Raw genomic sequence first — 26619 nt, forward strand, 5'->3', positions numbered from 1 at the left:
AGAGCATGGGGTGTTTTAGGCTAGAAGTTGCAGGCAATTGTAAAATAATTTGTTTTATTTACCTTATTTTTTCTATTTTAACAACCTTTATTTACACAGGCAAGTCAGTAAATAAGAACAAATTCTTATTTACAATGGCAATCTGTCCAGAGCCATTTGAGGGGCAAATCCTAAATTTGTCACATTTTCACTTAGTCATGGATGTCAAAAGGCTAAGTGAAAGTTTGACTGAAATTGAAGTTATGAGTTGCCCCTTAGTTGAAAGGAACCAGCATGAAATGTATACTTCTTAAAAGGAACAGCTTGTGAATAATTTGATTATCAGTTGCATCATTCTAAGTATCTAATCATGCCACTGTTTCCCACTACAACACTAAACTGTACCCTGGAGATGTTGATTTATTTTCAGATTATTAGTCTGCCCTCCGTGGCAGAACTGAACTCAGTCTGCAGCTATTCTCAGTGCTACAAGTCAACTGTCTCTGTCTTTTCAACCATCTTGAAAAAGTGTTAACGCACAGCTGAGTCAATGTAGACATAATAAATATAATAAAACGTGTCTGGATACGGGCAATTTAAATTTCACAGATCTCCATCACAACAAACAAAACTTGATGCTGTAGATAAGCAAATAAAATATTAATTGATAACTTGCAGAGAAATTCTGCTGTATACACTTACTAACTTCTGCACCAGGAAGTTGATCTTCTTCCTCTCGACACATGGCATGTTACCAAACAGTGAGATATCCAGTTCCCGAGGGGGCTGGAGATTGGGAGTGAGGGCTGCTGTGTACTGAGCTAATGTTCACTATGAGAACAATCGCTGCCAGCATGTGGCCAATGCCATCCATCCATCCATCACTTACCTTGTCCTTTCCTCACTTGGGGTAGGAATATTGGGCTGGGTGGCTTGTTTAGAATCACAGCGATCCACCTCAGGCCAAAACAACACTGACAGCTTTTCACCACCCTGGCGCTCCAACTTGGGTGGGCAAGATAGGGTTTCACTACGTTGCATCACTACCAGAGCCACTCATCACTTCCTATGATATTTTAAAAGGCAATTTCCACAGATGATCAAGGAATTTAGAATTGACATGGTTAGAGTCTTTACATTTATCTTGGAACTTTATGAAAATAAGGATGGAACCTTGAGGCAATAGCAAAATGCAACATTATGAGATATAGAACTGCCTAAATTTGAGGTAACAAGTGAATTTTGGATAGACACAGATGAACTGACTTGAGTTTGCCTCGGTTAATCATGAAAAATTAAACTGCAAATTAATTAAATCTTTATAATACAGCACTAATAAAATAAAACCAGAACTCTGTCAAGAGTAGACTGGGACTGTAAGTATATTCAGTTAAGGCACAAAAACGCTTGTGTAAGCCTACACGACTGTGCATTGTGGGCTGATTTCAGACTCTGATTAAGCCGACTGGATGCAGGAAATTACCTGTGGGTAAACATAGGCCTTTGATGTACTAAAACCCTGTTACTGAAATCCAATACCACAAGTAGCTGAAATTATAATGGCTCCAAACTCAGTAAAAAGACAAGTGTAGAAAATTACAATGAAAATCATAAAGAAAAATAATATTCTGCATTTTCAATAATAAAAGGCTTATTCAAGGTGAGGACAAATGCTGAAAAGGGAGTTTGATACTCTTAACTGTAGGCCTTCTACGGTATTAATATATTCTGACTCAAATGATAGCCTGCTTTATGTTATGCCCCAAATAGAGGTATTTGTTTTTACAACTGTAGGGAAACCACTGCTATGTGAGGGATTTCTCAAAGCTTTGCAGAGGCTATGCAGCTGCCAAAGTTATTTTAAGCTCCATTATACAGCTTTATCGATCCACAGGGAGCTCATGTACTGTGATTTTTAATGCTATGCTGCCCTCTGGTGACCAAAGCCACTTATGACAATGATTAAAGATGGCTGTATGAGTCATCTTCTTCCCAAATATCAACCACCTTTCTAACTCACCGTGAGCCACTTGTTTCATAACCCTGGGTGACTGTAATATTAACTAGCTAATGTCTTTCGTGGCATGGTAGCATGAAACTGATTTGACCGTGGTGGATATTTCTATATTCTATATTTCTGGCTGAATCATCACATCACACTCACAGCATGTTTCCCTTCCCCTAATGTTTTTTTTTTTGCTGCGTCAGGCTGGCTCTGTGCCAGGTCTTTCCCTAAGGTTTGTCAACTTCTGTTTAGTGCATCACAAGATAAACACCATAGAGAGATTTGCTGAAACATAGCAATGTGTTAATTACCATCAAGGGGCGGTTTCCCAGACACAGATTAAGATAACTCCTGGACTAAAAAGCCCTTTCAAGATTCTCCTTGACCATGCATTTTAATCCAGGACTAGGCTTAATCTCAGTCTGGAAAACCAAACCTTAAGGTATTTGACAAACTGATGACATATAAATGACAGTTTTACTTACCTATCAGGGTGGGGATCCTGATCTCATAAAATAATATGCATACCTTTTATATAATTTTTAAACCCAAGATATTGTAGGTTTCCACTAATAACCAGGGTTGGAAATGCTGGGGAAAATGGATTCCCCCTCAGAAATCGTTTTTTACATGCAGAAATGTGCATCTTTAAATGTTCCTCTATCATTTTGGCATGAACTGAATTCAAGGATTTTACATTGGAGGGTTCCCCAAAGTGATTCTTCTCATTTTTCACCCCTTATAATATGCATATCTTTTTATAATCTTTGAAACCAAGATACTGTATGTTTCCATCAACAACAGTCCTGCATCTACCCTGAGTGCCAGTCTGTTTAATGTGCTATCATGCCAACTCCTTAACACTCATTGTCATGCCAATGACAGCAATGGAGTTGGCAAGAGCTCAAACAGATCTGGGACCGGGCTATCCTGCACCCAGTTCAAGAAGTGGAAATATATTGTGTCTTATTTTCTTCCAATGACAGTACACAACTGGTTCCTCTTAACATTCATGTGAAAAAGTCTGTTTATTTGACACCTGTAGACTTTGTTTGTTTATATGAAAAGGTGTTACTAATTCACCCGATGCGTTGATATCACATGTATCAAATGGAATCCTTCAAATCAAAAAGTGGGTTAGATAGAGATCAATCCAAATGCACAACCAAACTTCACAACCAAAATAAACTGGAATATGTGACGTTTGTCAGTCCAGCTTACCTTTGCAAGGTCCACTAGTGAGTTTGCTTGGTCATTCAGCTTGCGTTGCTCCATTTTAACACTTCTCAATCTGAACAGAAGACCATTCAGAACCCAATAAATGTATCTATTTGGTAAAGATGGGTTTAACAGATCTGTGCACACAGAAGGCATACACATAGAGAGCACTCACTCCTAGGACATGCACAGGATGTGTGTAGAAAATGCAGGAATTGGTTTAAGACAGTTTGATTGGTTGAGCTGCATGCAAGTGAAGACCAGAGTATAGAAGCTGCCAGAGAGGAGAATGTCTATTACTGCAGTATATCATCAGCCCCTGAACTCTACAACAAAGTAACATACAATGGCTCAACTAGGGAGATAAAATCGCTTGCAATGGGATTTAGCTGAAATATAGGATTAAAGCAGTGTATATAAACTATAATAATAAAAGCTTAATCCAAACACTTGGAGGTTTCTCCATTTTAGTGAATTATTTAATCCCTCAAAAAGCTGCAGATTGTTCAAGTGACTTTTTCTATTTTGAAAATCAAAACTATGTCAATCAGAGCAATTCCACCTGAAGTGCCATAATAGCCAAACTCTATATAAAAGGAATACTAATTAATTTTCAATTAAGTAGTTAAAAAACAAATACAGCATTGTAAAATATAAATAAATGATCAAAAAAATAAGATTATATTACTGAGCTTTATGCAGTATACCAGCGCATATCTTTGGACTGTGAGTGTGTTATTGATAAAAGAGAAAATCCATCTGGTATATTATGTAAAATCACCTTAGTTACTGAGTACTGACAGTGATGTGCTGAATTGTTACATAGTGAGAAACTCATCCAGCTGGCATGAATCTTTTCTGTGTTAGTGACGCAGACAGGTTAAAAAATTAAATACCCCTCTTCAAGAGCCAGAGTAAAATTAGTAACTTTCTTTAATCCATACAGCTGTTTTAAATAATTCACATTTCCTGTTTAATTAGGGTACTAAGCAAGTGATTTCCACCCACACGAACTGGCACGTCGAAAACAGCAAATGTGCAGTACTCAGGACCACACTCGATCTTTCAAGATAACAGGAGAGCTTTTTTCCCACAACCACCCGTGCTGCATGCTAAATCAGAATGAGACCAACACACGGTGCGAGCTGGAGGTAGGACTGTAACATAGCCCTTGTGGTCAGCTTTTTCTTTCAGATAAAACCCAATGCTCTCAGACTAGCTGATGAGATAGGCTTTTGAGGTAGCGGGTCTAATTGGACTGTGTGAATTTGATGGTGTACAGCACAGTAGATCAAGGGGAAGAATATGAGGGGTCTGTAGTGACTGCTAGATTAATCTATTCTCATGCAATGGTGCATCATTGTTAGTCATTCCAGTTCACAGGCAAAGATGTGTGGAGCTAGATGACAAGTTAGACCAACAGGGGGCACTACAAGTGCCACTGAAAGATCCTACAGGCGTAAGACGATGCCTCAGCAGCTAGTGATAGGGTAGCCGTATGGTCCAGAAGAAGCACATTCTAAAACGAGTAGCCAATGTTATTGCAAAAACAGCACTTTTATTGTTCAAGTAATCTGGCAAATTGAAAATAAAAAAATGTACTAAAGTGTGAAAGACATCAGCATTAAAACGTTTGTGCAGCTGAGATGTTAGACTTGTCAGAATTCTCAATTTCACGGTTGGATGACCAAAAGCTGTCAAATGGTGTTGATGAACAAGGCAGGCAGGAAGCTGGGGTCAGAATATAAAAGCATCCTGCCCCCTCATACTCAATATTCTATGTCCTTCTGTGATTCAATGCTCCTGTGCGGTCCTGAATTTTCAATAGTTTATTTGCTTTGCTATTTGTCAGGGGGAAAACAGCTATGCTAAGCTTTTCAGCCCCCCGTTTGAATTCTTTAAAGGAAGAATCTGCTGTTCAAACAATAACAAAGTGTGACCCCTCCACTGTTTCAAAAGCTGAGGGATGGGGTTGGAGAAATGTAACCACTCAAATTCATAGACAGTGCTATGGATTCAAGCACTGACCATCCATGATATCAAAATTATAGTTTTGAGGCTATACGGTGTTGGCTTACAATTACATTGTTTGTAAACAATGTTGGTTTGTTCTACTTCAAACCACAAGAAAGAGGATTTCCACATCCACCAACTCAGATTGTTCTGAAATAGTTTCTGAAGTTAGTAACATATACGATTAGCATTCCAGAAAGACTGTCTTGTTGAAATATAATTTAATCTCTTAAAAAAGCTAATTGTTTGCATCCAAATTGGCCTTTCAATAACTATAGTACCCAACATTAGGACCAAACCTCTTCCTACCAACGAGTAAGACACAAGGAATCCCCCCAAAGTCATGCCAATCCCACACCAACAACCAGTATACAGTATCAGTTCTCTATGTTTGACAAGTAGCATGAAGCTGTGGCTTGGAGTATTACTTTTCCATACTATGTAATGTATTCACTGGTTATGTTTTTGTCCCCTTTTCAGAGAAATTAGTAATTGAAGTTGCTTGCATTATTTACCATAACGTAATAGGAAAGTACTAGATACCACTGTACCTGTTATACCACCACACATCAATGTGTTTATTAAATAGATCACATTTCCTTTGAAACTTTGGGTGGAAAACCTATATACACTGCTCAAAAAAATAAAGGGAACACTTAAACAACACAATGTAACTCCAAGTCAATCACACTTCTGTGAAATCAAACTGTTCACTTAGGAAGACAACAAATTTCACATTAATTGACAACAAGAGCGACTTTCACCTTATGACACATGCTGTTGTGCAAATGGAATAGACAACAGGTGGAAATTATAGGCAATTAGCAAGACACCCCCAATAAAGGAGTGGTTCTGCAGGTGGGGACCACAGACCACTTCTCAGTTCCTATGCTTCCTGGCTGATGTTTTGGTCACTTTTGAATGCTGGCGGTGCTTTCACTCTAGTGGTAGCATGAGACGGAGTCTACAACCCACACAAGTGGCTCAGGTAGTGCAGCTCATCCAGGATGGCACATCAATGCGAGCTGTGGCAAGAAGGTTTGCTGTGTCTGTCAGCGTAGTGTCCAGAGCATGGAGGCGCTACCAGGAGACAGGCCAGTACATCAGGAGACGTGGAGGAGGCCGTAGGAGGGCAACAACCCAGCAGCAGGACCGCTACCTCCGCCTTTGTGCAAGAAGAAGCACTGCCAGAGCCCTGCAAAATGACCTCCAGCAGGCCACAAATGTGCATGTGTCTGCTCAAACGGTCAGAAACAGACTCCATGAGGGCCCGACGTCCACAGGTGGGGGTTGTGCTTACAGCCCAACACTGTGCAGGACATTTTTCATTTGCTAGAGAACACCAAGATTGGCAAATTCGCCACTGGCGCCCCGTGATCTTCACAGATGAAAGCAGGTTCACACTGAGCACATGTGACAGACGTGACAGTCTGGAGACGCCGTGGAGAACGTTCTGCTGCCAGCAACATCCTCCAGCATGACCAGTTTGGCGGTGGGTCAGTCATGGTGTGGGATGGCATTTCTTTGGGGGGCCGGGCCGCACAGCCCTCCATGTGCTCGCCAGAGGTAGCCTGACTGCCGTTAGGGACCGAGATGAGATCCTCAGACCCCTTGTGAGACCATATGCTGGTGCGGTTGGCCCTGGGTTCCTCCTAATGCAAGACAATGCTAGACCTCATGTGGCTGGAGTGTGTCAGCAGTTCCTGCAAGAGGAAGGCATTGATGCTATGGACTGGCCCGCCCGTTCCTCAGACCATTAAGACCAGACCATGAAGACCATTAGAGACCATAACATTGAAGCCATCAGAAATGCTGTAGCCTAATGGTTTGCTTGTTCACAAGGAATGGTCTAACAGTAACGAAGCCAGAATTCTTTCAAAGGGAATAAACCACATACAAAGGGGCCATTTCCTGGACACAGATTAAGCGTAAAAGAAGGATAAACTGCATGGTTTTCATGGAGGACTGGCTTGAATTGTGACTGCAATTTATTTTCATCATAAGCCAAATCTATTGGTTTTCTACCCAAAGTTGCAAAGGAAATGTTGTGATATACAGTATTAATAAACACAAGAGACCAGCAAAATGGATAAAAGGGTGTGGCGGGATAGCAGGAACCACAGCATCTCGTGGTCCAATCCCTATACTTTCATACTACTTTATGTGAAATGATGCAAGTGAATTTAATAACTCATTTCTCTGAACAGAGGAGAAAAACATGACCAAATTCACAATGAATAGATTACATAGTATGGAGAAGCAATACTCAATGCTGCAGAGTGATACTACTTGTCAATCATTGAAAACTGATATTGTACACTGGTCATTGGAGTGGGATTGGCATGGGGTGTGGAGGGTCAATGGGTGGCTTTTGGCATTTTGGGGGGATTCCTCATGCCTTACACATTAGTAGAAGTTAGGTCCAAATCTGATGTTGTTATTATATGTATTATTATTGAAAAGTATATGTTTTTTATTGAACCTTTATTTTACAAGGCAAGTTAGTTAAGAACAAATTCTTATTGACGGACAATGACGGCCTACACCGGCCAAACCTGGAGGACGCTGGGCCAATTGTGCGCCGCCCTATGGCACTCCCAATCCCGTCCGGATGTAATGTAATGTAATACAGCCTGGATTTGATGCAGTGCCTTAGACCGCTTCGCCACTCTGAATCCTATACATTTAAATGGCCAATTTGGGTGCAATCAATTTGCTTAATTGCTCTGCAATCAAATTACATTTCAACAAGATAGTGTTTCAGGAATGCTAATCTTACCTGTTTCTAACTACAGAAACGATTTCAAGAGCGATCTGAGATGGTGGGTATCATGGCTTGCTGAAATGACATGTTGCAATGGGGTACAACAGTTAATTTATCAATCCCTCATGGGATTAGTTGATGTTCTTCAAGAATCAATGGGAATATTTGGTTCATTTAAAAGTAAAAAAAAATGGATGTAGCAATCACAGATGGCCCCTTTAAGGCAATATCAACTGTGCTGCACCATATATTTTTTTGCGGTTGCTATCTTTGTCTTGACCTGTTTACCTCGCTGTAGGAAGACCGATGCTAATTACTCTTCAGTGTAATGGGCAGGCCGTTCTGCTGCCTGACTCTGCCCTGCCTGTCTTACTACTGGGATTTGTGCTGAGGAAGAGAGTCTCACGCTGTGTCAGTTACAGCACAGAGTCTCTAAAGCAGGAGGACTTCTCGGAGGCTTACCCCGACCTTTGCCTCTCAGGTCGTGTCCCTGTTTCACACCCCCACTGAGTCACCAATCTAACGACACATGCTGCTTCCTGTCCCGCTTCCTCCTGTACCCCTACCTTCCTCCCTGCGTCTAAGAGTGCAAGGGTGGTGTCATTATAAAGAGGACGATTTGTGTCCCTGTGAAGAAATCCTCTCATCTTCTCCAACATATTGGAAGACATCTGGTTGTGTACATGCATCATGCTAGTTGTAGGCAAATGCATCACACCACTAAGGGTGTTACGAGCCATTACGCTAGACTAATGAGTGTGGATAGCTCAGTGCAGCTATGCATGTCAAATGCGTCTTCCTAAAATCGGTGAATTCTGCTGGTAGTCATAATGGCCACTGTCTTTATTGCTACCAGTCATCCAAGAGAAAAATGGAGGAAATGCAAATGTTACAGGCGTCACAATGGTTTCACAAGCCGAAAGATGACCCCTAGCCCTGGTTAATGTAGCTAAGGCAGATTGATGGGGGAGTATGCATTAACCTGGACAGATGTGTTCTATTCTGTAGTTATTACAGCAAGCCTCTCCTCTCCTCAAGCACCAGCGGTCATCCTTCGGTTCATGAAAGCACAGATTATTGGAGTTTAATCAGTGGATTTCTGATTAAAGATCAAATTCTCATCACATTCATGCAACAATGGAAAGAAAAACACCTTCCATCACCGATAATTGAAATTCATCAAGGGAAAGTTACATGGGAACATTAGCAGTGTATTTGTCTTCTCATTAATGAGGTGCACAGGGAAGGGATTGGCATTGATGCATAATTGGCAGATGTGTAATGCCTTGATAGATAAAAAGTAGGGCAGAATTGATCAAGAGGTCTTTGCTTTCTCTAAAGAGACCATGCTGGGTTTCTGTAGGCTAGTGCGTCATTAACTTATTTTCATGCTGTTCAGCTAATGATCTAAAAGAGAAATTAAAATCTTGACGGTGTTGTAACTGGCTATATAAATTGAAATATAACGTTACATAGAAATGTACATTATGTGACATTATCTAATCAGTCATTGCTCGATGGGAAATCAAAATGTGTAGCTGTGGTATGAATTTCACTTATCAAATGAGGGAGTGAAATTTTTAGTCACATCATTGAGTCAAAAAGACAAGCTCTCATTTGCATGCACACACCATATCTGTAGCTACATGTTAGGCGAAGACTTACTTTCGAGCTCTATTGCATTGTGTCGACACAAATAGGAAAAAAAGGAAACATAAAATAGACAAAATAATTATTACAACATCAGATAAATGTGTCCAGATGGCAGGATCAGTCTCCTGCTCAGGCCTGGGTACTGCAACCCCAATCCCACTGCTGCCATTTTGAATAACAACAACACATACAAATCACAGCACTAACATCAACTTAATACCATCATCACTATCACCATCAGCAGCACCTCATAGCTATGCCTCACCTCAGGCCATCACAGATGGAATCATCGCGTTTAAAACTTCAATTGTCCTGTCACATTATTCTGGTCCGTCCCCTGCTAGCTACTCCCTGAGGTCCTGTCCTAATCCTCCCCTCCAGCCGGCCAAGTTTCTCAGGCATGCAGTACTGTATGTAAGACCAGCCTCACTGAGAGAACCAATGACCAGATAGGCAGTTGTGGCAGGCTGACAAGTTGTCTAGCTAACATTTACCTAGGTTTTCCCCAGGATCACACCATTGAAAAAGCCTCACTTCAGAAGAACAAAGTTACCTCCTCCTCCCCTCAGATCTGTCTCCTACAGTGGTGGAGGATCTTACAGGGTGATTGATCCAGCTCTGGCATAGGAACTATTCATACTTTTCCCACCGCAATTGACCCAAGACAGGTCACTGACCCCTCTCTAGCCCTCCACTTGAGGGATGAGCATGCTCCCAGGCAGACCCTGAATGTGGCCACTGACACATCCCAACACACGGTGTGAATACATCCACCCAGGCAAGCCACACTTGGAGCTGAACCCTGTAGCTGAGGCCACAGGCATCACTTGACTTAGCACACACCAGGAAGTGCTCTCAGACCCACAACTTCTCTGCTAAGACCCACTCCCTCTTCATACGGCTTACTGAGCCTGTACAAAAGGGGAGATGGACATGCCCTTGAACAGTGGTGGAAGTGGCTTTTTACAGCTGAATCTGGTCCTGTGGAGATTCTGCCTAAACCCTGAGGGTTTCCTATTATTTGCTCGTCTTAAAGAAGAGGAGGTTGACATGATATGCTGTCATTACCACAAATAGCCTGAGGACATAATAACCCTGCCCGAGCAACTATGACAGAAGCCTATAAAACAGCTGCATTTTGGATGGGGGTTGCAGAAGCCAATACTCCCTTTCAAGAATCAAATATTTTAATGTCATCATTGTATACGATGCATATAAAACAAATAATCATGAGCAAATTAAAAGCTGCACACAGGAGAACACACAGTTCAGTTAACGCAGATAAAACATACAACACAGAAAAGTATATCAAAACAAAGAACAGTTTCACTGTAGCATATGAATATAATCTGACCCTAATCATAATAATAATTTCAACCAAACCTGACCTCAAAAAAGAAGAAATATCTCATTGAGTTTCACATGATAGTCAGTCGCTTACTTAAAAGGTGGGAAATGCAGTGGTAAAAGTAGGCTTAGGTTTATAAAAAGAGAGAACATTAACATCAATAGGGTTATGGAGATAGAGAGCATAGACTAAGAGGCTACCTGACAAGTAACTGACTGATCATACAGGACTAAAGGAACCACACGGATGTGTAGGCCCAGAGGTCAGCATGACTCCGATCTTAGATACACAAAAGTCATGTTGACATGCAATAGAACTGGCAGGTCCTTACATCATGGTGATGCAGGATGAGATAGGGGGTGGGCAGAGAGAAGTTCTCCTGTCATCACTAAGAAGGCAGGTGAGTTTAGGTTGTGGTTAAAATGGTTTAGAGTTGTTTTGAAGATACTGGATTGCACAACCAATAATTAAATGCCGATAAGTTATCTGCAATTGAGAAAGAGCTCCCAGTCCTTTTACATTCTTCTGATCTAATAAGTAAATTGCTTTCAATAAAAAGATTGAATGACTACTTTGCAATTCTTACCACATTTTAGCTAGTAACAACACTATGACACCATTATATTATAATATAGAATTTAACAGTTAGTATCAGAATTCTCTTACTACCAAGTCAACTTTGATGTTAAATAATTGACCTATGAGGTCTGGTTTCTAGACATTCTAGTGAATACTAATACAGCTAGCATGACTGCTACTATAATTCATTCCTTCTCAAGAGCTGTTAGGGCACTACTGACATGTTTTGGGACTAAATACTTCCCGACTCCATTCCAACTTATCAATATTACAAAACAATGGAGTGAAATGAGAAACAACAAAAGAAAAAAGGTCAACATTCCACATTGTAAATCCAGATTTGGGCTACAGGTGTCAAACAATTCAGATCTCAGGTTTGTATTATTATCTATGATACTGTATGACAAAGTGTGGGACTGCAGATACCAGTGTGTAATAAGTTTTTACCACACTGCCTGCAGCGTTTCAGACAGGGTACCTACTGATGAATGGCTTGGAGGAATTTCCTCTGGTGCTTCCTGACTCTGGCATGGTCCATCTTCCTCACAAGTTTGGTGTTCTTGTAGATGAGCCAGGTCTCCCTCAGTACATTTGCAGCTGTGTTTTTCACCTGGCACACAAAGAGCACGGTTAGAAACACTGTTCACGGTAAACAAAATACTACTCATGTAATGGAAAACATACTGTACTCATTTTCAACCATGCTTGGTCTTCCTGAAATAGAACACAATGGAGAAACGGGGGAGTTGAGATTATTCTTTCCAATGTTTACACTTAAAACGACATGCAAGTGAATTATTTCCTTACTCTTTTTGTCAGCTGGGTGTCCATCATAAAATTATGAACATGTTTTTCAGCTTTGGTTAACTCCAGTTTCTTTGCAACCACAGCCACTACCAAGGCTGTGCAGCCGGCTCCCTGGGATGAACAAACAGACTGTTACACGTTGCCTGTATTTAGTCAGTTACATTTGTTTTTTAACCTTATTGGAATAATAGGGAATTATGCTATAAACAAAAAGGATAATCACAGATTCTGACTTCTGATATCCTCTGAATATGAATGTATCCGCACTGCCACCCCAACAGAGATTTAAAAAAATAAATATTGGCAGGTTTTTAAAAAAGTAATAAGACACATAAGGGCTGGATTTAAAGATATAACCCCATAAGCAGCACTGCAAAAGAGAGCAGAGCTGTGGCACGAGAATGTAATATCATTTCTGCAGTAGGGCTCACCATAATACCAGTGAGGAGACAGACTCCTTTTCCACAGTAAGTGTTGGGTACCATATCCCCATATCCAATGGTTAGAAAAGTGATTGATATCAACCACATGGCTCCTAGAAAGTTGCTGGTTATGTCCATGTTGTCATGGTATCTGGAATGGAAGGTTCCAGATAAGTGTCAGACTGGAGTCAGCTTGCCAAATACTTAAATGTCTTATACATTATAGAAACATCTGTGCCTAATTCATGTACAATATAAATAAGGTGTAAACAGATTCTCATATCTTCTAACAAGACGTAAACTATGGGCCATGATTGTCTACCTCTTGACATTTCCATGCAGAGAATCAGAATTAAATGCAAAATGGTGGTATGGCTGGGAATGTGTGGATGGAGCACTACATCTGGATGGAAGCCTAAAGTATGACGCATAAAGAGTTAACGCCTGTTTCCCCAGCAAACCATGAAGCCTTATTTATGGTTCATGCAGTGTTTTGTGCAGCATAGCGTGACTGTGATAGGGCAGCAGGTCCAGACCTCTCACAGGCCCTCACGGTCCACGCAGCGATGATCCACAACGAGATGGTAAAGACCAGCAACACGGTGCCAGGGCAGATAGTCATCAGGGTCTTCATGACGAAGCGTGTGTTGAAGTTGATCTTGTTAAGCGCCCCGATGCTGCGGGATGAGGCGTCTGTGAAGAGCTTGCTGTGGAGCAGCATGACGCGGGCGATGAGATACAGCCGTAAGAACATGGGGATGGACAGGATGATGTCTACGTCTGCGTCCGTCTTGGACGGGGTGTAGGAGAAGGCCAGGCGCGCTGTCCAGGTGAAGGTGTAGTTCCCTGGGATGGGGTGGATGGCGCACACCAGGATCTCCAGGCAGATGAAGAAGATGCGCTCGTAGGTCATGGCTATCCTCCAGTCATCTGCTGCATTGTCTACCATGAATAACTGAATAACAACATGGATGGAGGGGGAGAGGGAAACCGACAGAGGTTACTGAACAAGCTCTGGTTAGATGCAGCCTTGCATTTTAATCATGGTGGCATCAGACTAAATTGATCAAAACTTTAAACTTTACTACCACACTCAGTCAATGGAAATTCAGTTTCTGTCATGGCTGATTGGCATTCAGTGATTCCAATTATTATCTGTCAGCGTTCGCTACACTCTTCACAACATCTGTCACAGAAGTTTATGGGACCTCCTGCATGTGGCTATCATTTCCTATTCCAACACATTAGACTGATGAGAACATCTGCCACTTCCCACATTAGTATAGGTCTCGTATTGCCTGGCCACAGAGCAGAAGATAGCTCCCAGTAGAGGGGCCTTCGATGTGGACGGATTTCAACACCTTTAATGACTCTCCTCTATCCCAACTCGTACACACACACTCATGCATGCTGTACCCCCTCTCCATCTCATCCTTTCCCACTTGTCTCCTCTTACACACCCTTCATCTCTCTCACTCCAATCTAAAGCTCTCCACCATGCTAGATTACGGAGATGTAATTTATAGATCGCAGGTTAGAGGTTCTTTACCATTCGGTCATCCGATTTGCCACCAATGCTCCTTATAGGACACATCACTGCACTCTATACTCCTCTGTAAACTGGTCATTTCTGTGTACCCGTCACAAGACCCACTAGTTGATGCTTATTTATAAAACCCTCTTAGGCCTCACTCCCCCTATCTGAGATATCTACTGCAGCCCTCATCCCCCACATACAACACCCGTTTTGCCAGTCACATTCTGTTAAAGGTCCCCAAAGCACACACATCCCTGGGTTGCTTCTCTTTTCAGTTCGCTGCAGCTAGCGACTGGAACGAGCTGCAAAAATACTTAAACTGGACAGTTTTATCTCCATCTCTTCATTCAAAGACTCAATCATGGACACTCTTTACTGACAGTTGTGGCTGCTTCACGTGATGTATTGTTGTCTCTACCTTCTTGCCCTTTGTGCTGTTGTCTATGTCCAATAATGTTTGTAGCATGTTGTGCTGCTGCCATGTTGTGTTGCTACCATGTTGTTGTCATGTGGTGTTGCTACCATGCTTTATTGTCATGTTTTGCTGCCATGCTATGTTGTTGTCTTAGGTCTCTCAATGTAGTGTTGTGTTGTCTCTCTTGCAGTGATGTGTGTTTTGTCCTATATTTTTAATCCCAGCACCCATCCCGCATGGATTTTGGTAGGCCGACATTGTAAATAAGAATTTGTTCTTAACTGATGTGCCTAGTTAAATAAATTCAAATAATTTAGTTAAATATATAGTTTCCATCTACCCTGAACTAATGACCTTATTGCCCCATACCAACAGATCCACCTAACCCTCGGTGACATTCAGTGAGAGTGATCTGACTGTGTTTGTGATCTAGATAAACTAGGTATGGCGTTTCCTTCTGCCCCTCATCCTTTTAAATACTTCTCTGCAGATGGAATAAATGCAATCGAGCCTCTCTAATGTTCCTCTCTACAGTTGTCAAATTTTTCCCCTCTCTGACACGCAATGCCGATCGTCTGCACTATCCCGATTAGTCCAAAATATGCACTCAGCCGCTCGCTACCTGCACTCAATCACTTCAATCTTTGGGTTGTGTATGGGGCTGTCACAACTGGCGGGAGATATTTCACAAAACGTTGCCGTCAGCCAATTTCGGAGAGCTTTCTTTCACTAGGGTATATCCATCGTGACTATATGCCATTCAATATAAAGGAACAAATGACAAACCACATTTTAACTGAAGCCATCATATGATGCTTTGTGATTAAATGAATGGTGCTGCGTCTAGAGACATCTGGCCCTCCGGTGTGTGGGGGAAAAAGATTATGCAAATATGTTTTTGATCTTTCTTCTGACTTTTCAAACAGCGTTTTCTTCCTGCTTCTGTTTGAGTATCAGTAATTGGTCCTGTAAAGTATGTGCTTCCCATGGCTCTGTGCAACACAGTGATCTGAACCACGAAATAAGAATTAAAGAACATTTTAAATTCAGGATGGATTCATATCAAACAAAAAAAACAGAAGAAGTCTGAAATCCATCACATATCAGCCAAAATGTGTTAGCAGATCAGTCAAAAACATCAGAATGTTTAATAATTCAGATTTCCTGAAGAACACAAAACCTTGGGAGATAAGTGAAGTCGCACATGATGACTTGACATCCTGCCAATCAACCCCCATTTAGTACAACTCCAGGATCCTTGATGGTGGAAAAAAGTGCTGTCCCATTCCTGGATGCGTAAATGGGATCAATGAGAGGTATTTAGAGATAATAATACATGACAAAATGTTGAATCATTCAACTAATATATATCTATATATCCCACTGCCAAAGAAAGCTTTTATTCCACATCTTTAGCTCAAGGACACCCTGACTATAACAAATGTACACCTCCAGGATTTTTGCGCTATAGTGCCACCCACACCAGACACACACACACGCACGTGCACTGCACATACGACAGCCCTCCAATCCCACAGGCACACTGACACTACAGCCACCTACACCACATTGCCACACAAAGAACATTCCACTTGAACATCCGGGCAAATTTCACACTCTCATTAAAGCTAACCTGCAGGCCAAACGCTTCCCACAGACAGCTGCAGGAAATTCCAAGCAGTTACGTGTACAAAACACTCCCACGCAACATCTCTACCAAATTCATTCATCAAAGCAACACATTTAAAAGGTTCCCCCACAAAGATCATTTTAAAGCACACAACTAAAGAGGCTTTTGCCCATACGTAACAACATCTAGCTCCTTGAGAGCACTGACATCTGTCAGACTGAGGCTGAGAGACGCTGTAACACTAACCAGGCTCTCTGTTGGTATAGCCCTGCTTGTTAAGCCGTTCCAAGGGAGTGTAACTTAGACATGGAAACGCAAGCTGTTACTCCACTGTGTTGTGACAGACGCTTTCTTACTCCCAGACCTAAGCCGTCGAAACGGCTCAAACACAATATCGTCTTTCTTACTCCCAAACCTAAGCCATCGAAACGGCTCAAACACAATATCGTCTTTCTTACTCCCAGACCTAAGCCATCGAAACGGCTCAAACACAATATCGTCTTTCTTACTCCCAGACCTAAGCCATCGAAATGGCTCAAACACAATATCGTCTTTCTTACTCCCAGACCTAAGCCATCGAAACGGCTCAAACACAATATCGTCTTTCTTACTCCCAGACCTAAGCCATCGAAACGGCTCAAACACAATATCGTCTTTCTTACTCCCAGACCTAAGCCGTCGAAACGGCTCAAACACAATATCGTCTTTCTTACTCCCAGACCTAAGCCGTCGAAACGGCTCCAACACAATATCGTCTTTCTTACTCCCAGACCTAAGCCATCGAAACGGCTCAAACACAATATCGTCTTTCTTACTCCCAAACCTAAGCCATCGAAATGGCTCAAACACAATATCGTCTTTCTTACTCCCAGACCTAAGCCATCGAAACGGCTCAAACACAATATCGTCTTTCTTACTCCCAGACCTAAGCCGTCGAAATGGCTCAAACACAATATCGTCTTTCTTACTCCCAGACCTAAGCCATCGAAACGGCTCAAACACAATATCGTCTTTCTTACTCCCAGACCTAAGCCATCGAAACGGCTCAAACACAATATTGTCTGCACACAGCACAAAAAGCTCTCATTTTAATAAATAATAATGGCAACAACTTCATGTGACAAAAGTGTTTTGAAAGTTTGTTGCTTTAAAACAATGTAATTAAACATTTAAAACTCGGTTACGTAAGGAAAGCCTACTTGGTTGGTAAAAGCAATTATGGTAATGGAGGACCTGAAATACAATACTCGAGCTCTTTACCTCTCAGCATTAAATATTCCATGCCAGTAGCAGAAGCACTAGTTATGAGAGGGAGGGGGTGGGGTGTATGACTTACATAATTCCAGGTTATCAGCTGCAGATGTATGTGGCATAAGGGACAGCAGTCATGTCTCTTTCTACAGTAGATCATATGCACATAATTGATAACTTGTCTAGGTTATATCCTTCTAGAATAAACTAGATTGAAGGGGTTTATGGCTTACGAAGTTTAAAAGACCCTCAATGCTACAACAATAGTCCGTCCTATGATCCACGGCCCAATAAAGAGCATACCAGAGAAGGGCCAGAGAGGGACAGAGGAATAGAAAAGCCCCGTTGATGAGCCAAACAAACTCTCAGGTCACTCAGCTCAAATCCTGCAGGGCTAAGAGCCATTTCACCCACATGGACCAGTGGACCACACACAAAAGCACATTAGAAAATTATATTTATAGGAGAGGACAACAAAGCACACGTGCACACACACACACACATTGTATAACAGCGAGAAAGAGCGGTGTCGCTACACATGGTGTCCTACAAGCCGAGCCCATGAAATGTACAATGGTGGTTGGAAACAGAGAGCCAGAGTGACCGATTCTAACCAATCGCTCTTTAAATATAGCCTTCTGCCACGGTCCAGTGGCTGCTCTCAGACAGATGACTTGTTATCTGATGGATACAAATAGTGTTTCATCATTAGGGGAGCATTCCTCTGCTCATCCTGGGAAAGTTTCACCCGTGCCGGCCGCGGTGAGCCTGTGCCACTGTGCTGACATTATTGCCCAGACGGCACCATTAAGGAGGCCCTGAGGTCATCCCATTCCTCAGTCGGTCTTCTTTCCTATAGAACTGGTGTAATTTGGAGGTTGGAATACAATGCACATTTGTATCCTATTTCTCCCAGACCTTCAATACACGTCTTCCATTTACATTTACATTTACATTTAAGTCATTTGGCAGACGCTCTTATCCAGAGCGACTTACAAATTGGTGAATTCACCTTATGACATCCAGTGGAACAGCCACTTTACAATAGTGCATCTAAATCATTTAAGGGGGGTGAGAAGGATTACTTTATCCTATCCTAGGTATTCCTTAAAGAGGTGGGGTTTCAGGTGTCTCCGGAAGGTGGTGATTGACTCCGCTGTCCTGGCGTCGTGAGGGAGTTTGTTCCACCATTGGGGGCCAGAGCAGCGAACAGTTTTGACTGGGCTGAGCGGGAACTGTACTTCCTCAGTGGTAGGGAGGCGAGCAGGCCAGAGGTGGATGAACGCAGTGTCCTTGTTTGGGTGTAGGGCCTGATCAGAGCCTGGAGGTACTGCGGTGCCGTTCCCCTCACAGCTCCGTAGGCAAGCACCATGGTCTTGTAGCGGATGCGAGCTTCAACTGGAAGCCAGTGGAGAGAGCGGAGGAGCGGGGTGACGTGAGAGAACTTGGGAAGGTTGAACACCAGACGGGCTGCGGCGTTCTGGATGAGTTGTAGGGGTTTAATGGCACAGGCAGGGAGCCCAGCCAACAGCGAGTTGCAGTAATCCAGACGGGAGATGACAAGTGCCTGGATTAGGACCTGCGCCGCTTCCTGTGTGAGGCAGGGTCGTACTCTGCGGATGTTGTAGAGCATGAACCTACAGGAACGGGCCACCACCTTGATGTTAGTTGAGAACGACAGGGTGTTGTCCAGGATCACGCCAAGGTTCTTAGCGCTCTGGGAGGAGGACACAATGGAGTTGTCAACCGTGATGGCGAGATCATGGAACGGGCAGTCCTTCCCCGGGAGGAAGAGCAGCTCCGTCTTGCCGAGGTTCAGCTTGAGGTGGTGATCCGTCATCCACACTGATATGTCTGCCAGACATGCAGAGATGCGATCGCCACCTGGTCATCAGAAGGGGGAAAGGAGAAGATTAATTGTGTGTCGTCTGCATAGCAATGATAGGAGAGACCATGTGAGGTTATGACAGAGCCAAGTGACTTGGTGTATAGCGAGAATAGGAGAGGGCCTAGAACAGAGCCCTGGGGGACACCAGTGGTGAGAGCGCGTGGTGAGGAGACAGATTCTCGCCACGCCACCTGGTAGGAGCGACCTGTCAGGTAGGACAATCCAAGCGTGGGCCGCGCTGGAGATGCCCAACTCGGAGAGGGTGGAGAGGAGGATCTGATGGTTCACAGTATCGAAGGCATAGGTCTAGAAGGATGAGAGCAGAGGAGAGAGAGTTAGCTTTAGCAGTGCGGAGCGCCTCCGTGATACAGAGAAGAGCAGTCTCAGTTGAATGACTAGTCTTGAAACCTGACTGATTTGGATCAAGAAGGTCATTCTGAGAGAGATAGCGGGAGAGCTGGCCAAGGACGGCACGTTCAAGAGTTTTGGAGAGAAAAGAAAGAAGGGATACTGGTCTGTAGTTGTTGACATCGGAGGGATCGAGTGTAGGTTTTTTCAGAAGGGGTGCAACTCTCGCTCTCTTGAAGACGGAAGGGACGTAGCCAGCGGTCAGGGATGAGTTGATGAGCGAGGTGAGGTAAGGGAGAAGGTCTCCGGAAATGGTCTGGAGAAGAGAGGAATAGGGTCAAGCGGGCAGGTTGTTGGGCACACAAGAAGCGAGATTTCATCTGGAGAGAGAGGGGAGAAAGAGGTCAGAGCACAGGGTAGGGCAGTGTGAGCAGAACCAGCGGTGTCGTTTGACTTAGCAAACGAGGATCGGATGTCGTCGACCTTCTTTTCAAAATGGTTGACGAAGTCATCTGCAGAGAGGGAGGAGGATTCAGGAGGGAGGAGAAGGTGGCAAAGAGCTTCCTAGCGTTAGAGGCAGATGCTTGGAATTTAGAGTGGTAGAAAGTGGCTTTAGCAGCAGAGACAGAGGAGGAAAATGTAGAGAGGAGGGAGTGAAAGGATGCCAGGTCCGCAGGGAGGCGAGTTTTCCTCCATTTCCGCTCGGCTGCCCGGAGCCCTGTTCTTCCAACATACAGTATGTCAGGTAGACCAGATCAGATTGTCAGGTAGACATACTGTATACAGTATATAACTCACACACTTTGTTTGTATTGCATATTTGAAATATTTACCTGAGTACCTTACCACCCCACTAAATGTAATAGTAAAAGGATGCAATAGAGGGATAAACAAATTCATTACAGATTAATTTTAGACATTTTATTTTGGATACCAAATTAACAAAATAGTAAAAACATGCTTTTTAACCAGATTTTCAAAACCTTTAAATTGGAATTTAGAGAAATATAATCTCTATTGTTCAACATTTTACAGAGATTGTATGAATCTGAAACTTGTTGAGTTATTGAGTAACTTATGCAACTAATTAATTATGTTGTTAGATGTTTAAATTAACACTTTACCTATCTTTATTTGGGCAAAATAACAGGCATTTCAGTATCATGTGTCAATCTTTGAGATAAATAGGGCCAAATCAGCCAATGATCAGAGAGCATTATCTTCTACAAAGTGGGTTGCCTGTGGTCAGAGAGGAAGAGGCAAAGTGAGAGGTTTTACTCCTCCCATAATCCCATAATTTTGTTATGGAGGTCAATGAGGGTCAAATATGTTTAACAAAAAACATAATTGCTTATTTGCTACGTGATGCTTAACTGATTGAATATAAGTTTCAAAATGGTTAGGTTGTTACGAATGTAATGATATAAGTGGATGCATGTGACATTTCGGCAATTTACACAAAAATTACTTTATTTCAGACTTGTGCCTGTTGTCAGAGTCCTAGAGATAGGTTGAGGACTCATCATGGATATACAACAAGTTTTAGCATAGACATTGCCATTGAGAGCTTCCACCATTTTAAAGTAGTCAACTCGGTGGGGATTCCTATGAGTTGGGAGAAATCAGCCAATGAAGAATAAGAAAATGGAATACTTTAAAATAGGGGTTGGAACCGGTTTAGGGAACAGAACCGAAAACCAGAAAATAACTACATTTTTAGAGGAACAGAATCAGAACCACAAACGAAAGTTATATATACTCTTCCGGAACAGAACCATTATTTTAAAAGCATGGAAACTGGTTAATAATGTTATTTTATGTCCCAGGCATTTTTTTCCAGTCCCACAAAAAATGCAACAAAGCTTCAAGGCAAAGCCCTCACTCTGTCACGCAGAAACGCATTCTTGTGTCTGCCTACCTGCCAGCTGAAAATCTTTGCCTGTGTGTGTGTAGGCAACCCACCCCTCCCCCTGAAGCAAAGTCTAGTAGCCTACTGACGTTACAAGCATGATTCAGAAATTAGGGGGAAAGATTTTTTATTTGAGAAGAATGGATTAACCTTTCAATGCTAGTTAAGGATACTATAGACACCACGTTTCATATTGGATTTAATAGCTACTAAAAGGTGAGATGTGTTTTTATTTGAATTCTGGTGGCGCTATGCATTCACAAGCTTATTAGCTCAGAACCCTGTCTTTCAAAGATAATTCGTAAAAATCCAAATAACTTTACAGATCTTCATTGTAAAGTGTTTAAACACTGTTTCCCATGCTTGTTCAATGAACCATAAACAATTAATGAACATGTGGAACAGTCGTTAAGACACTAACAGCTTACAGACAGTAGGCAATTAAGGTCACAGTTATGAAAATCTAGGACACTATAAAGAGGCCTTTCTACTGACTCTGAAAAACACCAAAAGAAATATGCCCAGGGTCACAGCTCATCTGCGTGAACGTGCCTTAGGCATGCTGCAAGGAGGCATGAGGACTGCAGATATGGCCAGGGCAATAAATTGCAATGTCCATACTGTGAGACGCCTAAGACAGCGCTACAGGGAGACAGGACGGACAGCTGATCATGCTCACAGTGGCAGACCACGTGTAACAACACTTGCACAGGATCGGTACATCCGAACATCACACCTGCGGGACAGGTACAGGATGACAACAACAACTGCCCCAGATACACCAGGAACGCACAATCCCTCCATCAGTGCTCAGACTGTCCGCAAAAGGCTGAGAGAGGCTGGACTGAGGGCTTGTAGGCCTGTTGTAACGCAGGTCCTCACCAGACATCACCGGCAACAACGTCGCCTATGGGCACAAACCCACCGTCGCTGGACCAGACAGGACGGGCAAAAAGGGCTCTTCACTGACGAGTCGCGGTTTTGTCTCACCAGGGGTGATGGTCGGTGTGTCACAGCATCATTGGACTGAGCTTGTTGTCTTGCAGGCAATCTCAACGCTATGCGTTATAGGAAAGACATCCTCCTCCCTCATGTGGTACCCTTCCTGTAGGCTCATCCTGAGATGACCCTCCAGCATGACAATGCCACCAGCCATACTGCTCTTTCTGTGTGTGATTTCCTGCAAGACATGAATGTCAGTGTTCTGCCATAGCCAGCGAAGAGACAGGGATCTCCATCCCATTGAGCACATCCTATTGAGCACACCTCACCCTCTGACCTGTTGGATCAGAGGGTGAGGGCTAGGGCCATTCCCCTCAGAAATGTCCGGGAAATTGAAGGTGACTTGGTGGAAGAGTGGGGTAACATCTCACAGCAAGAACTGGCAAATCTGGTGCAGTCCATGAGGAGGAGATGCACTGCAGTACTTAATGCAGCTGGTGGCCACACCAGATACTAACTGTTACTTTTGAACTCCATTGTTCAGGGACACATTATTCCATTTCTGTTAGTCACATGTCTGTGGAACTTGTTCAGTTTGTCTCAGTTGTCGAGTCTTGTTATGTTCATACAAATATTTACACATGTTAAGTTTGCTGAAAATAAACACAGTTGACCGTGAGAGGACATTTTTTTTTTTTGCTGAGTATAGCTAGCTAGTTGGTTCAACGTTAAGCCAGCTCTGAAGTTCAAAGATACAGAACTGGTCCTCCGTAGGTATAATTATGTGTGCCTAATTCATATAAGATGCCCAGCGCTTCAAGGCAAGCCACCTCCTCCACTCTCTCTTGCCTGTCCAATTGCATGTAAATAGCTTGCCCCCTCCAAAGCAAGCTGCTCTATCGGAAGTAATTTAATGTGGAGTTAAATGTTTTTAATAAAAAATATTTTGGAGGTTTAAAACAGGACATAAACCAATAATTTTGATTACAACTCCTGCTTTAAAATGTAGATAGCCTCAATGGCGCTGCCCATGCTGTCACATATGCTATAATGGCACAGATACAAAGATGAGTCCTCTATCTATCTCTGTGTACAGTACAGTAAAAAGCACAGTACAGTAAAATACCGTAGAGTAGGATACAGTAGAGTACAGTATAACACACTACAGTACAGTAGAATACCGTAGGGTACAGTAGAGTACAGTACATTATAGCACATTATAGATGTCAATATGTTTTGGCCAAATAGATGTCAATGTTTGAGCTGTTGGATGGTTGGTGCCCCGCTGCTGGCTATGCATCTCAATACTCTACACCTTTTCCTGAAGTGTGCACTTGTCCACTACACACATGGTGGTCTTCTGTAGATCAGTTGGTAGAGCATGCAACTTTAAATTGGAGACAGCACAGGCACTTCATTGAGGCTGTCACAGAATCCATCATCTCTATGGTGTCAATTGTTTCAGATGTAACCATTTCATTTTGGACAATTTTGGCTTATTTTGGACTTCAAAGAATCCCTATAGCTAACATATGGCTTGTTATCTTTAATTTGGACAGATGTACAATGCATTCGGAAAGTATTCAGACCCCTTGACTTTTTCTACATTTTGATACGTTACAGTTTTATTCTGAAATGGATTAAATTATTTTTCTTCTCATCAATTTACACACAATCCCTCATAATGACAAAGCAAAAATATTTTTTTGTCAATTATAAAATATAAAACAAATACCTTACTTACATAAATATTCAGACCCTTTGCTATGAGACTCAACATTGAGCTGAGGTGCATCCTGTTTCCATTGATCCTCCCTGAAATGCTTCTACAACTTGATTGGAGTCCACCTGTAGTAAATTCAATTGATTGGACATGATTCGGAAAGGCACACACCGTTCTATATAAGGTCCCACAGTTGACAGTGCATGTCAGAGCAAAAACTAAGCCATGAGGTCGAAAGAATTGTCGTAGAGCTCTGAGACAGGATTGTGTCGAGGCACAGATCTGGGGAAGGGTACCAACAAATGCATGCAGCATTGAAAGTCCCCAAGAACACAGTGGCCTCCATCATTTCGAAATGGAAGAAGTTTGGAACCACCAAGAATCTTCCTAGAGCTGGCCACCCGGCCAAACTGAGCAATTGGGGGAGAAGGGCCTTGGTCAGGGAGGTGACCAAGAACCAGATGGTCACTCTGGCAGGGCTCCAGACTTCCTTTGTGGGGATGGGGGGATCTTCCAGAAGGAAGGCCATCTCTGCAGCACTCCACCAATCAGGCCTTTATGGAGTGGCCAGACAGAAACCACTCCTCAGTAAAAGGCACATGACAGCCCGCTTGGAATTTGCCAAAAGGCAATGAGGACTCTCAGATCATGACAAACAAGATTCTTTGGTCCAATGAAACCAAGATTGAACTCTTGGCATCTCCCTACGGTGAAGCATGGTAGTGGCAGCATCATGCTGTGGGGATGTTTTTCAGCGGTAGGGACTGGGAGACTAGTCAGGCTTGAGGGAAAGATGAACAGAGCAAAGTCCAGAGAGATCCTTGATGAAAACCTGCTCCAGTGCGCTCAGAACGTCAGACTGGGGCGAAGGTTCACCTTCCAACAGGACAACGACCCTAAGCACACAGCCAAGACAATGCTGGAGTGGATTCGGGACAAGTTTATGAATGTACTTGAGTGACCCAGCCAGAGCCCAGACTTCAACCTGATCGAACATCTCTAGAGAGACCTGAAAATAGCTGTGCAGTGACGCTCCCCATCCAACCTGACAGAGCTTGAGAGGATCTGCAGAGAAGAATGGGAGAAACTCTCCAAATACAGGTGTGCCAAGCTTGTAGTGTCATACCCAAGAAGACTTGAGGCTGTAATCACTGCCAAAGGTGCTTCAACAAATTACTGAGTAAAGGGTCTGAATACTTATGAAAATGTGTTGTTTTTTTTTAATACATTTGCAAAAAAATGGGTGTGCGTAGATTGTTGAGGAAATAAAAATGCTTAAATCAATTTTAGAATAAGGCTGTAACGTAACAAAATGTGGAAAAAGTCCATGGGTCTCAATACTTTCCGAATGCAGTGTTTATACCAGCAAACATATTTGAGTCCTAAAATCATACTTTACATATTTCTTGATATACAGTTTAAATTTTTTAAATTTTATTTCACCTTTATTTAACCAGGTAGGCTAGTTGAGAACAAGTTCTCATTTGCAACAGCGACCTGGCCAAGATAAAGCATAGCAGTGTGAACAGACAACACAGAGTTACACATGGAGTGAACAATTAACAAGTCAATAACACAGTAGAAAAAAAGAGTCTATATACATTGTGTGCAAAAGGCATGAGGAGGTAGGTGAATAATTACAATTTTGCAGATTAACACTGTTGTGATAAATGATCAGATGGTCATGTACAGGTAGAGATATTGGTGTGCAAAAGAGCAGAAAAGTAAATAAATATAAACAGTATGGGGATGAGGTAGGTAAAATTGGGTGGGCTATTTACCGATAGACTATGTACAGCTGCAGCGATCGATTTGCTGCTCAGATAGTAGATGTTTGAAGTTGGTGAGGTAGATAAAAGTCTCCAACCTCAGCGATTTTTGCAATTCGTTCCAGTCACAGGCAGCAGAGAACTGGAACGAAAGGCGGCCAAATGAGGTGTTGGCTTTAGGGATGATCAGTGAGATACACCTGCTGGAGCGCGTGCTACGGGTGGGTGTTGCCATCGTGACCAGTGAACTGAGATAAGGCAGAGCTTTACCTAGCATGGACTTGTAGATGACCTGGAGCCAGTGGGTCTGGCGACGAATATGTCGCGAGGGCCAGCCGACTAGAGCATACAGGTCGCAGTGGTGGGTGGTATATGGAGCTTTAGTAACAAAACGGATGGCACTGTGATAAACTGCATCC

At 42.7% G+C, this 26619-nt stretch overlaps 1 protein-coding gene across 1 annotated transcript in view; it reads right to left on the reverse strand.

Moving 5' to 3' along the window:
• LOC135544381 (small conductance calcium-activated potassium channel protein 2-like) overlaps nucleotides 1-26619 on the reverse strand; it is a 39142-nt gene that overhangs the window by 2478 nt on the left and 10045 nt on the right. Inside the window, exons 3-8 of the mRNA XM_064971944.1 lie at nucleotides 13325-13743; nucleotides 12798-12939; nucleotides 12367-12477; nucleotides 12042-12169; nucleotides 9645-9653; nucleotides 3206-3311 (exon numbers count right to left, since the gene is read on the reverse strand). Of these exons, the coding sequence (XP_064828016.1) occupies nucleotides 3206-3311; nucleotides 9645-9653; nucleotides 12042-12169; nucleotides 12367-12477; nucleotides 12798-12939; nucleotides 13325-13743 (915 nt within the window). The remainder of the gene's footprint in view (nucleotides 1-3205; nucleotides 3312-9644; nucleotides 9654-12041; nucleotides 12170-12366; nucleotides 12478-12797; nucleotides 12940-13324; nucleotides 13744-26619) is intronic.

Source organism: Oncorhynchus masou, chromosome 8 (genome assembly GCF_036934945.1).
Source record: "Oncorhynchus masou masou isolate Uvic2021 chromosome 8, UVic_Omas_1.1, whole genome shotgun sequence".
NCBI classification, from domain to species: Eukaryota; Metazoa; Chordata; class Actinopteri; order Salmoniformes; family Salmonidae; genus Oncorhynchus; species Oncorhynchus masou.